Below are 12,674 nucleotides of genomic sequence, written 5' to 3' on the forward strand. Positions count from 1 at the left end.
CGAGAAATTTCTTTGACTGAAATAAATGATATAAGAAGCCGTTTGCTGACCAGGCATAATGATAAAGTATGTGCGTACATGTGTGAACAAGAGATTACAGTATTTACCCCAAAAGATGCATATTTAAGATAAAAACAACAGGAACATCAGCAGTCATCTGGGCTGAAATAACCATGTTTGGCCTAACACAAGACTACACTGCATCCATGACATGGCGTGAGAGGTTGTTGTGCGGTCATGGGTCCACCTTTCAGCGTTTGATTTGGTGAACTTGTGTCAAATCACACGACTGGAAACATTATATTCTTGAAAAAACAGTGCCCAATGCAAGAAGTCAAAGTCCAAACATAGATTGTACACACAATAATTGATGAATCAATATAGCAAGCAGCATGTACATCACTGTAACAGATTAAAAGTATTGCTTCTTCTTAACAAATATTTAAGTAAAAAATATGGTATATTCAAACTACTCAAGTGCAATTTATCCAAAATGTTAGTACAGTAAATGCAACAGAGTAAAGTTACAGATTCCAACAACTGTATACAAGGATGCCTTCCATATTCATGGCTCCATTTGCAAATGACATATTCACCTTATTAACTTGTACGTGGTTATTTAGAAAAATACGTTGTACTGTTTTTATGCTGAGGCCAAAGCAATAAACTACAACGTTCCCTCGTTATTCGCGGTTAAGTTCCTGACACACCCACACACACACGCACACACATCTTACATTCTCCCAGCATACCTTGCGTTGCTCCTAGCATGCTTTGCGGCAGTAAGGACCTCCTTAGTTCCACAAACGATGTTAACAACAAGTGTACTTCATTGGATAAGTCACACAACAACGGTTACAGATGTTGGACATCAATATGGAGAAGTAAGGTGCCCTATTGAGAGAATTTAAGTGCTCTAAGTGCACCTTATGGACGTAAAAATATGGTACATTATGAACAAAATTTTTTTGGGAGAGAAAAATCCGTGAATGGGCAAAGACACGGAAGCTCTTTTAACTAAAGAGGCCAAAGAGGAGAACATCTCACAATCGAGTGAAGTGTCCGGGGCAATATTACCCTATTGTTTCGAGCCATCTTTAGATGATATGCGGATCACTTCTAATTAACAACAGACTCCCAGACAGTATGAGCCAGCTTGGCCAAAGCCGTGCTCGTCCGCAAGCCACGGCTTCGGCAGCTGCTCGTGTGACACGGAAGCTCGACCAAAGCCGTGATCGGCGGACATAGTGCCGGCGGGCACATCGACACATTTAGCACCTCTGACTTACGGACGCGGATCTTTTGTTACTTTCTGAAAGGAATACGTCTTCCCCCCAAGTATTGTTTTTTTTTTGTTTTTGTTTTTTTTTTAGTAGCTCTATACACACCTAAATTGTCATTTGGAAATCAGGAAGCTCTCGTCCTTTGAACCCGTATAAGCCATTTTTCACGACGAACCAGGTCTCTTGGAAAGGTAAATTTATCCTTCCGAGTGTTCGAGCAATATCCAGCAATCCAATGAGCTGGCATTTTGGCTAACAAAGGAACAACAAGCTTCCTTCCAGCAGGTAAAACCAGTATAAACATACGAGAACGCTTGAGCGCGCTCCTGCCTTCAACGATACTTCCTACTTCTTGTCGAAAACAAGTCTCTCAAGAGGATTTTCTTGGCGGGAGTTACAAAACCTATATACTGTACGTCAAAATCCTGTTTTGCTCTGAAAAAACGGATAGGTCTATACCGGCAGCCGTTTTTTCCATTAATAACATACTAAAAATCATCCATTTCATGGCAGTGGCACTTTAAACATTGTAATTTGAGTCCTTTTAAAAAAATGTCATGATAATCCATTCACTTTCTGAGCCGCTTATCCTCACGTGGGTCCAGGGAGTGCTGGAGCCTACCGCAGCTGTCAACGGGCAGGAGGTGGGGTACACCCTGAACTGGTTGCCAGCCAATCGCAGAGCACATAGAGACAAACAGCTGCACTCACAATCACACCTAGGGGGAATTTAGAGTATCCAATTAATGTTGCATGTTTTTGAGATGTGGGAGGAAACCAGAGTGCCTGGAGGAAACCCACGCAAGCACGGGGAGAACATGCAAACTCCACACAGGATGGCTGGCTCATAACTGTGAGGCCAACGCTTTCCAGCTGCACTCACCGGGGCCCCCTATTGTATTATTTCAGTCATTTTATTGTCCATGTGATCTATTCTTCTTTGTTGTCCTCTACAAGAAATACTTTAATTATGTTTAGAAACATGCTCACTGCAAACTGTGTTTTTCATAGGTGACCAGTACAAGACTACAAAAAGGAAGAAGACAGATTTGTCTTCCTGACAACCAAGAAGGTCCGTCCGTTGAATCTTCACCATTGTCACAGGTATCAATTCAAATACCTGTAGTTTAGTTCATGTCTTTACCAGGAAAAATTTGTTTTGGCCTGTCATCTCTAACAGATGATTTGAGGACAGCACTAGCTACACACGTGTTCCATATGTGTGTCGTTGAGAAGCAGGCAGGGGTGGATCACTGGCTGCAGGAGTATTCTCCGTCTAACGTGGAAATGGCACAAGTGGGGCAACTCTTCAAGGAGCTGTCCCTGTGCCTATTTGACCTTCAGGCTCTCCATAGCATCCTGTCGCAGAGAGCTCAAGGAAAGGAGCTCAACTTGTCTCTGCTGCTGGGGTTGACATGTATGTGGATGAGACACAAACATATTCATTACGATGATCAGAACAAAGAACAAACTAACAAAAACAAAGAACAAGAGATATTCAGTTAATAGGAAACTATTTCTTATAAGAGTCACAGTTGTGCAAAGATGCAGTCTTCTACCATTTAGAGCAGTTAGTGTCTCAACGCCTTATACAGCTTATTAAGCTTATACAGAGTACCGTTAACCGTTCGCCCTTCACCTTTATAGATGAATGATAACATGACAATGATAATTGTGCAAAGGGAGCAGTTTAAAGTGACGAATCCTGTGATTGTCTACAGTATATATTACTAACTGTACTCATACTGATTAGACCAGCAGGGTGTGGGGGTGTGTCCCAACAACGGTCTCAGGGGTTAGGTGGAGCCTCTGCCCGGGAGATCGAGACACATCAACTCATCATGTCTATACGTGATGATATGTCCCGCTTGGTCATCACTGGCTGCAGATAATCACGTGGCATTGCTTGGCCAATCAGTGGTGTGAGGAATTTAGTGCACTCAGGAGTGATCCGTGTGAATGCCATCAAAGTATATCGTGTAATTACTTTCTTCATATTTGAATCCATACTATGTCGAGTAAAAATATAAAGTGGTCAGATGAAAATGTACAATATGGATTCTCATGTATCACGGAACAGGATGGGAGTCAGCATCCTATCTGCGTGACTTCCAATGCCAAGTTGAGCAACTCGAGCCTTGCACAAGCAAAACTAAAGGAACACTTGGAAAGGCTGCATCTAGATGTGGAATATAATAACACAATGCATGCTGAATTCAAGGTGAAGAGAGCCAGATTTGATGATAAGCCTATCTGTTCTTGGATTTGTACCCATTAACAAAGTGATCCTCACAGCATCATATGAAGTTGCGTAGCTGATCGCAAAGCATGACAAGCCACACAGCATTGGTGAAACCCTTGTAAAACCAGCTGCATGAAAGATGGTGAATCTGGTACTCGGAACAGCGGCCGAAGGTACATTATCCCAAATTCTTCTTTCCAATGACACAATTAGCATCAGAATAGACAAATAGTCACAGATATGATTTCAACCCCGGAAAAATTCAGCCTTCAACTCGACGAGACCACAGACGTTGCTAATCTAAAACAGCTCACTGTTTTTTTGCGGTATGCGAAAGACGACGTGGGAAAGATGAGTTTTTATTTTGTAAGCATCTCACAACAACAATTAAGGAAAGCCTATGTGAAGAAGCTTGTGGATGACTCCTTCAGAGACAATAATATTCCATGGAATATGGTTTCTGCGGTTTGTAATGACGGACCTCCAGTCATGCTGGGAAGAATGTCTGGTTTTGCTGCACTAGTAAAAGCCAATGCACCACACATCATTGTTACACATTGTATTCCACACAGACATGCATTGGCAACAAAAACTTGCCCCCAAAAGTGATAGAAGTGTTAAAAACTGCAGTGCAATGTGTGAACTACAGTATGTGCGAAATAGTGCTCTGAGGCACCGAATCTTCAGTGAGCTGTGTAAAGAAGTGGGCCCTGGGTTTGAAGTAATGTTCGGTGGTTATCCTGGGGGACAGGTGCTGAATCGTGTTTTTGCCTTGCGTGTGGAATTAGCCTTGTTTTTGGAAGAGCATCAACATTGTCAAGTTCATTCTCATTTTAGCGTACATGGCTGATATAGTCGCAGCTCTTAATCACCTTAATCAGCTGATGAAGGGGGGTGGAGTCAACATCATGGAAGAAGAAGAAAATCTGAAGGCTTTTGGGAAAAAAAATCTACTTTTATGGAAACGACAAACAGAGAACAATAACAAATTTTTCCCCCTCTTCACAATTGTGTAAGTAAGATCGGAGATGTGTCTGGAATTTGTGACATTTCTGTACCCATGAAACTCAAGCAATTGCCACGCACTTAGGTGAACTTGGAAAGTCTCTTGACGGATACTTCCCTGCACTAAACTCATATCCAGCATGGGTCAGACAGGCATTCACGTCCGATGTTAAGACAGCAGAAGTCAATGATGAATACCTCGAAGAAATCATTGAAATTCAGCATAGCCAGGTTCAACAGCAACGCTTCAGATCAAAAATGCTCTCAATGTTCTGGTGTCAACAAATGGAAAAATATCCAGTTATTGCCAAGAAAGCCCTGAAATTTTTTCATGCCATTTGTTACAACATACCTTTGCGAGCAGTCTTTTTTGAGAATGCTGGACATAAAAAAAAGGAACAGACTTTTCTGTGAAAATGACGAGAGTAACACTTGCCAAAGTGAAGCCACACATATCTGAACTGGTCTCTCAAAGGCAACAGCAGAAGTCGCAGTGATTTGCAGGCATGTAATTTGTTGTGAGTTCATGCACTATATTGGTTTTCTTCTGCACGGTTCATTTGGAGCACCAGTAGAAAAACTATATGTCTTGAATTTGAAAAAAATAATAATTTACACTAAAGTAGGATTCGATGAATGGGCATTTGAAACTGGTGGTGTTCAGTAGTTCCTACAACGTTAAGAACCACTGCTCTAGAGCAGGGGTGTCCAAACTTTTTGCAAAGAGGGCCAGATTTGGTAAGGTGAAAATGTGTGGGGGCCGACTATTTAGCCTGACATTCTTTGAACCATTAACATTAAATACAAATTAACTTTTTGGGATTTTTTTTATTTAATTATAAATGGCATACTTTTACATTTTTTTTTACATTTAGGTTTTTACCGAAATCACAAACCACAAAAAATTAAGAAAACTATAAAGGATATCTAAGTTCATGTGAAACATTACATATTATTCACTATTATATGCTCACTGTAGGAAAAGTGCTGAAAACAAAACAATGATCACTGCATATTCAAACTGTGATTTTGACCATCACAAAAAAATTAATTAACTGAGATTTAAGAATTTATTCAACTCAGAGGACTTAACAAAGGTCTTGCCTGCACTAATGTCAAGGGTGATACTGGGATCTTGACTGCAGTATATGTAGTCCATGTCTGGCTCAAGAGCAGTGGTTTTGATGCGCAAGACGTCACGCAGGTGAGAGTCACTCAGTCTCGTCCTCATGCGGCTCTTGTTAATGTTCATAACGGAGAATGTCTTCTCGCACATGTATGTGGAGCCAAACAAGCTCAGCATTTTCTTAGCAAATGTCCGAATTGCTTGGAACCTGCCTTCATCCAGCTGGCGGTAGAAGTTGACAAGAGGGAGGTGTTGGTGCCGACTGCGATGCTCGGCGTCACACTGCAGCTCAATGAGCTCCAGTTGCAGGTGGTCTGGAGCGTCATCAGGGTCCACGGAGAAAGGAGAGGAAAAAAGCGTGATCTCCTTTTCAATAGCTGCAAAGTCCCGAAAGCGCTGCTGAAACTCCTCAACCAGAGATGAGATGTCTGCTGCATACTTTGTCATTTGCGCACTGATATTGATCTGTGGGAAACTGGTCACAATTTCCTGCAGCGACGGGAAATGTGCGGTATTGGGCTGCGCCTGTGACAGGTGTCTTTGGAAAAGTAGCAGCTTGGTCCGAAAGGCTTTGATGTGTGAATACAGTTGGCTTACCACTGCATTTTGCCCTTGAAGGCTTGTGTTCAGCGCATTCAGATGTCGCGTTATGTCAACTAAAAATCCCAAATCAGCCAGCCAAACAGGATCATTTAATTGTGGCATGGGTTGTCCCTTTTTAGTCAAGAATTGTCCAATTTCCTCCCTGAGAGAGAAGAAGCGCTGCAGCGCAGACCCCCGACTGAGCCACCTTACGTCGGTGTGATACAAAACATCTCCGTATTCAGCCTGGATGTCGAGAAGAAACTGTTGAAACTGGCGGTGGCACAGCGCTTTGGAGCGAATATAATTAATAGTCTTTATCACCGGTTTCATAACATTATCATATTTCATATATTTGGCACAGAGAACTTCTTGATGAATAATACAGTGGAGTTTAGTAGCGCTGCCTCCTTCTTCGCTGACTTTGTTACAGACAAGGCTTGATAATCCACTCCGCTCGCCAGCTATGGCAGGTGCGCCGTCCGTAATAATCCCGGTGACTTTATTCCACTGTAGTTTCATGTCATCTACGGTGGAACAAACAGAAACAAATAAATCCGTTCCTCTTGTTTGGCCCTTCAGACTCTGGAGGTCCAGAAGCTCTTCACTCACGTTCATGTCATTGTCCACTCCTCTTAAAAAGATCAGTAACTGAGCGGTGTCGGACGCATCCGTGCTTTCATCGCACGCTAACGAGAAAAAGTCAAACTCAGTTCCTTTTGCCTCTAACTGTCTCTTAATATCTAATGAAACGTCTTCAATTCTCCGTACCACAGTATTACGAGCCAGGCAAATATTGGCAAACTCTTGCTTCTTCGCGGGACAAATTTTCTCAACCATTTTCATTACACAGTCTTTAATAAATTCACCCTCAGTGAAAGGTTTGCAGTGCTTTGCAATCAGCGTTGCCACTTCGTAGCTTGCCTTTGTGGCATTTTCATTTGACTCACGGACTCTTGTGAAAAAGCTTTGCTGTGCCGTTAAAACAGCTTCCAGTTGCTTCACTTTTTCACCGCGTTTGTTCCCAGTTAGCTTGTCGTAGCTAGCATGTTTCGTCAGGTAGTGCCTCTTGATGTTGAATTCCTTGAAAACAGCCACAGTCTCTTGGCAAATTAGGCAGACACAGTTGTTTCGTATTTCAGTGAAAAAATACTCAAATTTCCACTTGTCCTGGTAGCGGCGGCCCTCGCGGTCAACTTTCCTTTTTTTGTTTACAGACACCATGTTAGAAATGGGCTGGGCTGAAACGATCACGCAAGGTCAAGGGTCACGGCGGCCAGAGTGCGGCCACAGGGCTACTGCCATCTTCTGGTGAAATGAAAAATATGAAAAATAGCTTTTTGTACACATGTATTTTATACTGTGGTCAACAGTGCTGGCGGGCCGCATATTATTGATTTCATGATAGAGGCCGCGGGCCGGTAAAAATTTGTCCACGGGCCGCAATTGGCCCGGGGGCCGGATTTGGACATGTCTGCTCTAGAGTGTTCAAGGCCAGGTTGTGTTGGGCACATAAAACTCAAGTCTCGCCACTTCCTGTCAATAAAGCAGACTCGTCGCCGTCTTTGATGAGGCCAATGACTGTGGTGTCATCTGTGAACTTCACAAGTTTGACAGCCTTGAGGTGCAGTCGTTTGTGTAGCCCAAGAAGAGCAGAGGGAGAGGACACAACCTTGGGTTTCCCTGGTGCTGTTAATGCGTGTGGATGAGGTGGTGTCCCCCAGCCTCACCTGCTCTGTCCTGCTCGTCAGGAAGTTGTTGGCTGGTGGCAGGCGAGATGCTGAGATGGAGAATCACAGTTGAAGAAGATCTTTGTGAAGACAGGATCAAGTTGATCTGCACAGACTTTGAGGTAGGATGTGGACACAAGGTCTGGGCCCAGTGCTTTGTTGATCTTTGGTTGTTTGAAGATCTGCCTCATGTCCCATTCTTGGATGGTAAATGATGGAGTGGAAATGTTGAGGTGGACTTGGTGGATGTGTGGAGTGAAAGTGTCCTTTTTAAATCAGCAGTAAAGCTGTTCAGGCTTGTCCTTGTCTGCTTGCCCACTATTGCTGTCTACTGGGGTGGGGTGGGGTAGCTTGCGTACATACTAAAACGCCTGCTGGTGTGCATGCTTTCTGTGTAATCAGTGTCCTTAAAGTCCAAGTGACATGCCTATAAATATTGTAATGAAAAATACATATAACATTATTCACTTCAATGTCTATACGAAAAAATAAATATGAGCAGAGAGCGTGTCATCCATGCGCAAAGTTGCGAAAGTCTCACTCGACATTCAAGTGTTAGCCAGATTGCCTTGCAATGTCATCGTCATGGCACCTGCTATGGGAGAGGAACAACAGAGATTTTCGGATTTTTCAGATGCCCCTTCTGACATGGAAGCTCTTTTCGATGAAGAGAACATCTCACAATCGAATGAAGTGACCGGGACAATATTACCCTATCGTTTCGAGCCATATTTAGATGATATGCGTAGCATTTCTCACTAAGAACAGACTCCCCAACCGTATGTATGACAGTATGTAGCGTACTCAGCTGCGAGTGATGACAATGGCGTAAAGTGGCCCGGCCCGGTTCAATGAGCCAGGCCACTTCAACCCCACATGATCCACCTCTGCACCGCGATGAGCAACCCCGAAGCAGTGATCGGGCGACGAGGCATACGGAAGCCGTGATTGGCGGACGCGGCGCACAGAAGCCGTGATCGCCAGGCACCAATGCGCACATCGATACATTGAGCACCACTGACTTACGTACGCGGATCTTTGCTACGTTCCGTGAGAACTATGTGCCCCCCCCACCAAGTACTTTTTTTTTTTTTTTAGTACCTCTATACACACCTACCTATTATTTAGAACCCACGAAGCTCTCGTCCATTGCACCTGTGCGAGCCATTTTTCACAATGAACCGGGCCTTTTGGAAACATCCATCCATTTTCTTTGCCGCTTATCCTCACAAGGGTCCCGGGGAGTGCTGGAGCCTATCCCAGCTGTCAACAACAGGAGGCGGGGTACACCCTAAACTGGTTACCAGCCAATCCCAGGGTCAGAGAGAAAAACAACCAGTCCCACTAACAGTCACACCTATGGGCAATTTAGAGTGTCCAATTAATAGTGCATGTTTTTCTGAGAGGAAACCCACGCAATCATGGAGCGAACAGGCAAACTCCACACTGGCGGGTCTGAGATTCAACCCGGGATCGCAGAACTGTGAGGCCAACGCTTTTCCAGCTGAGCTACCGTGCCACCCTTTTGGAAACATATGAAGAGTAAATCCATCCTCCCAAGTCTTCGAACAATATTCGGCAATACAACAAGCCGGCATTTTGTGTCATAGTCATGTTGAAAGACCCAGCCACAAGACCATCTTTTATCCTCTGACTGAGGGAAAGATGTTGTTCCCCAAAATCTCACAATACAGGGCCGCAGTCATCCTCTCCTTAATACAGTGCAGTTGTCCTGTCCCATGTGGAAAAACACCCCAAAAGCATGATGCTACCACCCCCCATGCTTCACAGTAGGGATGGTGTTCTTGGGATGGAACACATCATTCGTCTTCCTCCAAACACAGTTAGTGGAATTATGACCAAAAAGTCTGATCTAGTGAAGATCTGTGTGGAGGAGTGGGTCAACATCCCTCCTGCAGTGTGTGCAAACTTGGTGAACAACTACAGGAAACGTTTGACCTCTGTAATTGCAAACAAAGGATACTGCACCAAATATTAACATTGGTTTTCTCATGTGTTCAAATACTTATTTGCAGCTGTATCACACAAATTAATCGTTAAAAAAATCATACATTGTGATTTCTGGATTTTTCTCTGGATTATCTCTCTCACAGTGGACATGCACCTACGATGAAAATTTCAGACCCCTCCATGATTTCTAAGTGAGAGAACGGGCAGGGTGTTTAAATACTTGTTTTCTTCACTGTAAGTGGACCTTTAAGTGTACTTTGTTGGACAAGTCACACAAGATTTGTAAATGTTTGAACACAGTGTGCAGATAAGATGTACCACATTGTAAGGTGCCATGTCTACTGTGGCGTGAGAATTTAAGACGTATATGATCGTGTAAATACGCTACATTTAAAAATCCCCCCAAAAAAACTTGGGGGAGCAAAATCTATAAATATGCAGGTCCGCGAAGGGGCAAGGGCATATTGTATAGAATAAGACAAGTTCATGGAGCTGAATTTTCATGAAGATTGTATTTTATAATGTTTTTGAGTGAGCTATAATATCATCACATAACATCACTTTTGGGAAACATCCTGAATTCTTGGATGCAAATGACACAAAGTTGACAAAGCTGTTCATTTCCAAGAAATTAAGCTAAAGCAGATTTTTCTCATTGTCCTGTTTGATCTGAGATTTCAACACCAAAAAAAAACCAAAAAGTTGAGTTGCCTTCCATAGTTTCTCTGCTGTTATGTTTTCTGTGCAGCATTGAATGTCCCCGCAGAGGAGAGCGAACTCAGGGACACGGTGGAACAAGTTGGAGCGTTGAAGAGACTTGAGGTCTGCCAGTTGAGGAAGGGCATCGATGAGCTGAGAAAAAGCATGTCTGACTGCTACACCCACTACATCGTCGACAATTTACCGGGAATGGAAAGTCAAAGTGACAGACCAGGAGGAACACTGACAAGTGTTACCGTGCTGGAATCACAGAGGAGTTAGTAGCAGCTTTTCAAAAAGCGCTTTCCGGTAATGATCTGTGATTTTTTTTTTCTTTTTTTTTTTTTAGAGGACTTTCATCAAGTGTGTAAAATTTTGTAAAGTTTGGACCATCTAGAGTCAAGTATGCATTTCACAAGATCATTTTAACACATGAACATGATAACCAGTTTGGTTATACTTTTACAGCTCCTGGAGTGTCTTGGTGAGGTATTGAATATTTGGGGAATTTTAAGCCTTACTAGTTAAAATCAAGGTACAGTTGTACTTGTACTTAAAAAATTCATTTGTTCCGGAGGTCCTTTCGTCACGTGAATTTTTCCCAAGTAATGTAAGTAGCCTAATCTGGGCATTTTATTGTAATTTTATTGTCCAAAAATGTATATTCATTTGTAATTGTATTAACTTCAAAGTACTACATATATATTCAACAATATTGTACCGACATTGATGGCTCAGCATTAAGCCAACCCATGCATGATCTTTACATATTTCCTTCATCTAAAAATTAAATGAACTAAAATCCTTTATTAAGCATCATGGACAGTTAAATGAATCAAACAATAGAAAATTTAAATGTTTAGCTGCTTATCAAACCTCAGAATGGGTATTTATACATGCTGCACTAGTGTTATTCTTTAACAAAGCCTGGTTCTTTATGATAAAGTGTATTGGTAATCCATCCATCCATTTTCTGAGCCGTTTATCCTCACGAAGGTCATGGGAGTGCTGGGGTCTATCCCAGCAATCAGCAGGCAGGAGGCCGGGTAGACCCCGAACTGTTTGCCAGCCAGAGAACGGCTGCACTCACAACCACACCAAGACCCCAATGAATGCATTTGGGAGGAAACTGTCATGTGGGGAGAAAACTCACGCAGGCACGGGGAAAACATGCAAACCCCACACAGGTGGGGCTGGGATTTGAACCCTCAGAACTGTGAGCCCACCGTGCTGCCATGAAATGTAATGTGTGTTGTATATATTCACTGCATGTTTTTTAATCACGAAGAGTACTGGATGACTTGTAACATATTGTAACCAATTAAAATTAATTGAAAATGGCAACTGTTTATATCCAGTGATATTCTTAAAGGAGACTGTGCAGTTATATTTTTTTCACAATTTGAACTGGCTTCTGGGTGTCTTAAAAGGTCTGATATTTTTATCAAAATACCATAACGGAGGACTGTGTTGCCAAATTAGCAACACTGTCACAATATTTTGTCACCTTTTCTGATCTTTGTAATGACTATTTTAGAAGAGGGTGAAACAACAAATCTATAAACCTTTAGTGATGTTATGAGACCCCTCCGGAGCAGGAGATATTCACCCCTCTGTCCTAAGCAGAAATAATTGTTCATCCACCCGTTTTCCTCCACTTATCTGAGAGTTGCAGGGGCAGTAGTTTTAATAGGGAAGCCTAGGCTACCCCCACCCCAGCCACTTCATCCAGCTCTTGTAAAATTTTCCCGGGCCAGCCGGGACACATTATTCTGCGTCGTCCTCGGTCTGACATACCCAGAACACCTCACCAGGGAGGCATCCTCATCATGCCCGAGCCACCTCATCTGGTTCATCACTGTGGAAGAGTAGCAGCTCTAGTCTCAAATTGTTCAAATTTGCATCAAATTTTTAAATTGTTACATCACATAAATGATTGTTATTGTAAGCATTTTTGTGTTACCAAACATCAACAATAGTTGAAAAACCCATTACCCTTGATTTCTGATTCCAAAACTCGTTATCAGGTTCACCAA

The 12,674-nt window shown here is 42.7% G+C and overlaps 1 protein-coding gene across 5 annotated transcripts in view; it reads left to right on the forward strand.

Moving 5' to 3' along the window:
• The window catches only part of cep85l (centrosomal protein 85, like), a 28,564-nt gene extending 16,588 nt beyond the window's left edge, over positions 1 to 11,976 (forward strand). Inside the window, exons 11-15 of one of the 5 annotated variants that reach the window (XR_009793757.1) lie at positions 2,295 to 2,355; positions 2,464 to 3,262; positions 3,364 to 3,504; positions 3,579 to 3,698; positions 10,688 to 10,822. Coding sequence is in view for 3 of the 5 variants with exons in the window: in XM_061811553.1 (XP_061667537.1) it covers positions 2,295 to 2,355; positions 2,464 to 2,700; positions 10,688 to 10,920 (531 nt within the window). In the remaining 2 variants the exon portion in view is untranslated. Of the gene's footprint in view, positions 1 to 2,294; positions 2,388 to 2,463; positions 3,505 to 3,578; positions 3,699 to 10,687 lie in introns of those variants that run through there. The other 4 variants (XR_009793756.1, XM_061811553.1, XM_061811554.1 and 1 more) reach the window with 4 other exon arrangements.
• The last annotated feature ends 698 nt before the right edge of the window (positions 11,977 to 12,674 follow it).

Source organism: Syngnathoides biaculeatus, chromosome 23, assembly GCF_019802595.1.
Source record: "Syngnathoides biaculeatus isolate LvHL_M chromosome 23, ASM1980259v1, whole genome shotgun sequence".
In the NCBI taxonomy this organism is placed as follows: domain Eukaryota; kingdom Metazoa; phylum Chordata; class Actinopteri; order Syngnathiformes; family Syngnathidae; genus Syngnathoides; species Syngnathoides biaculeatus.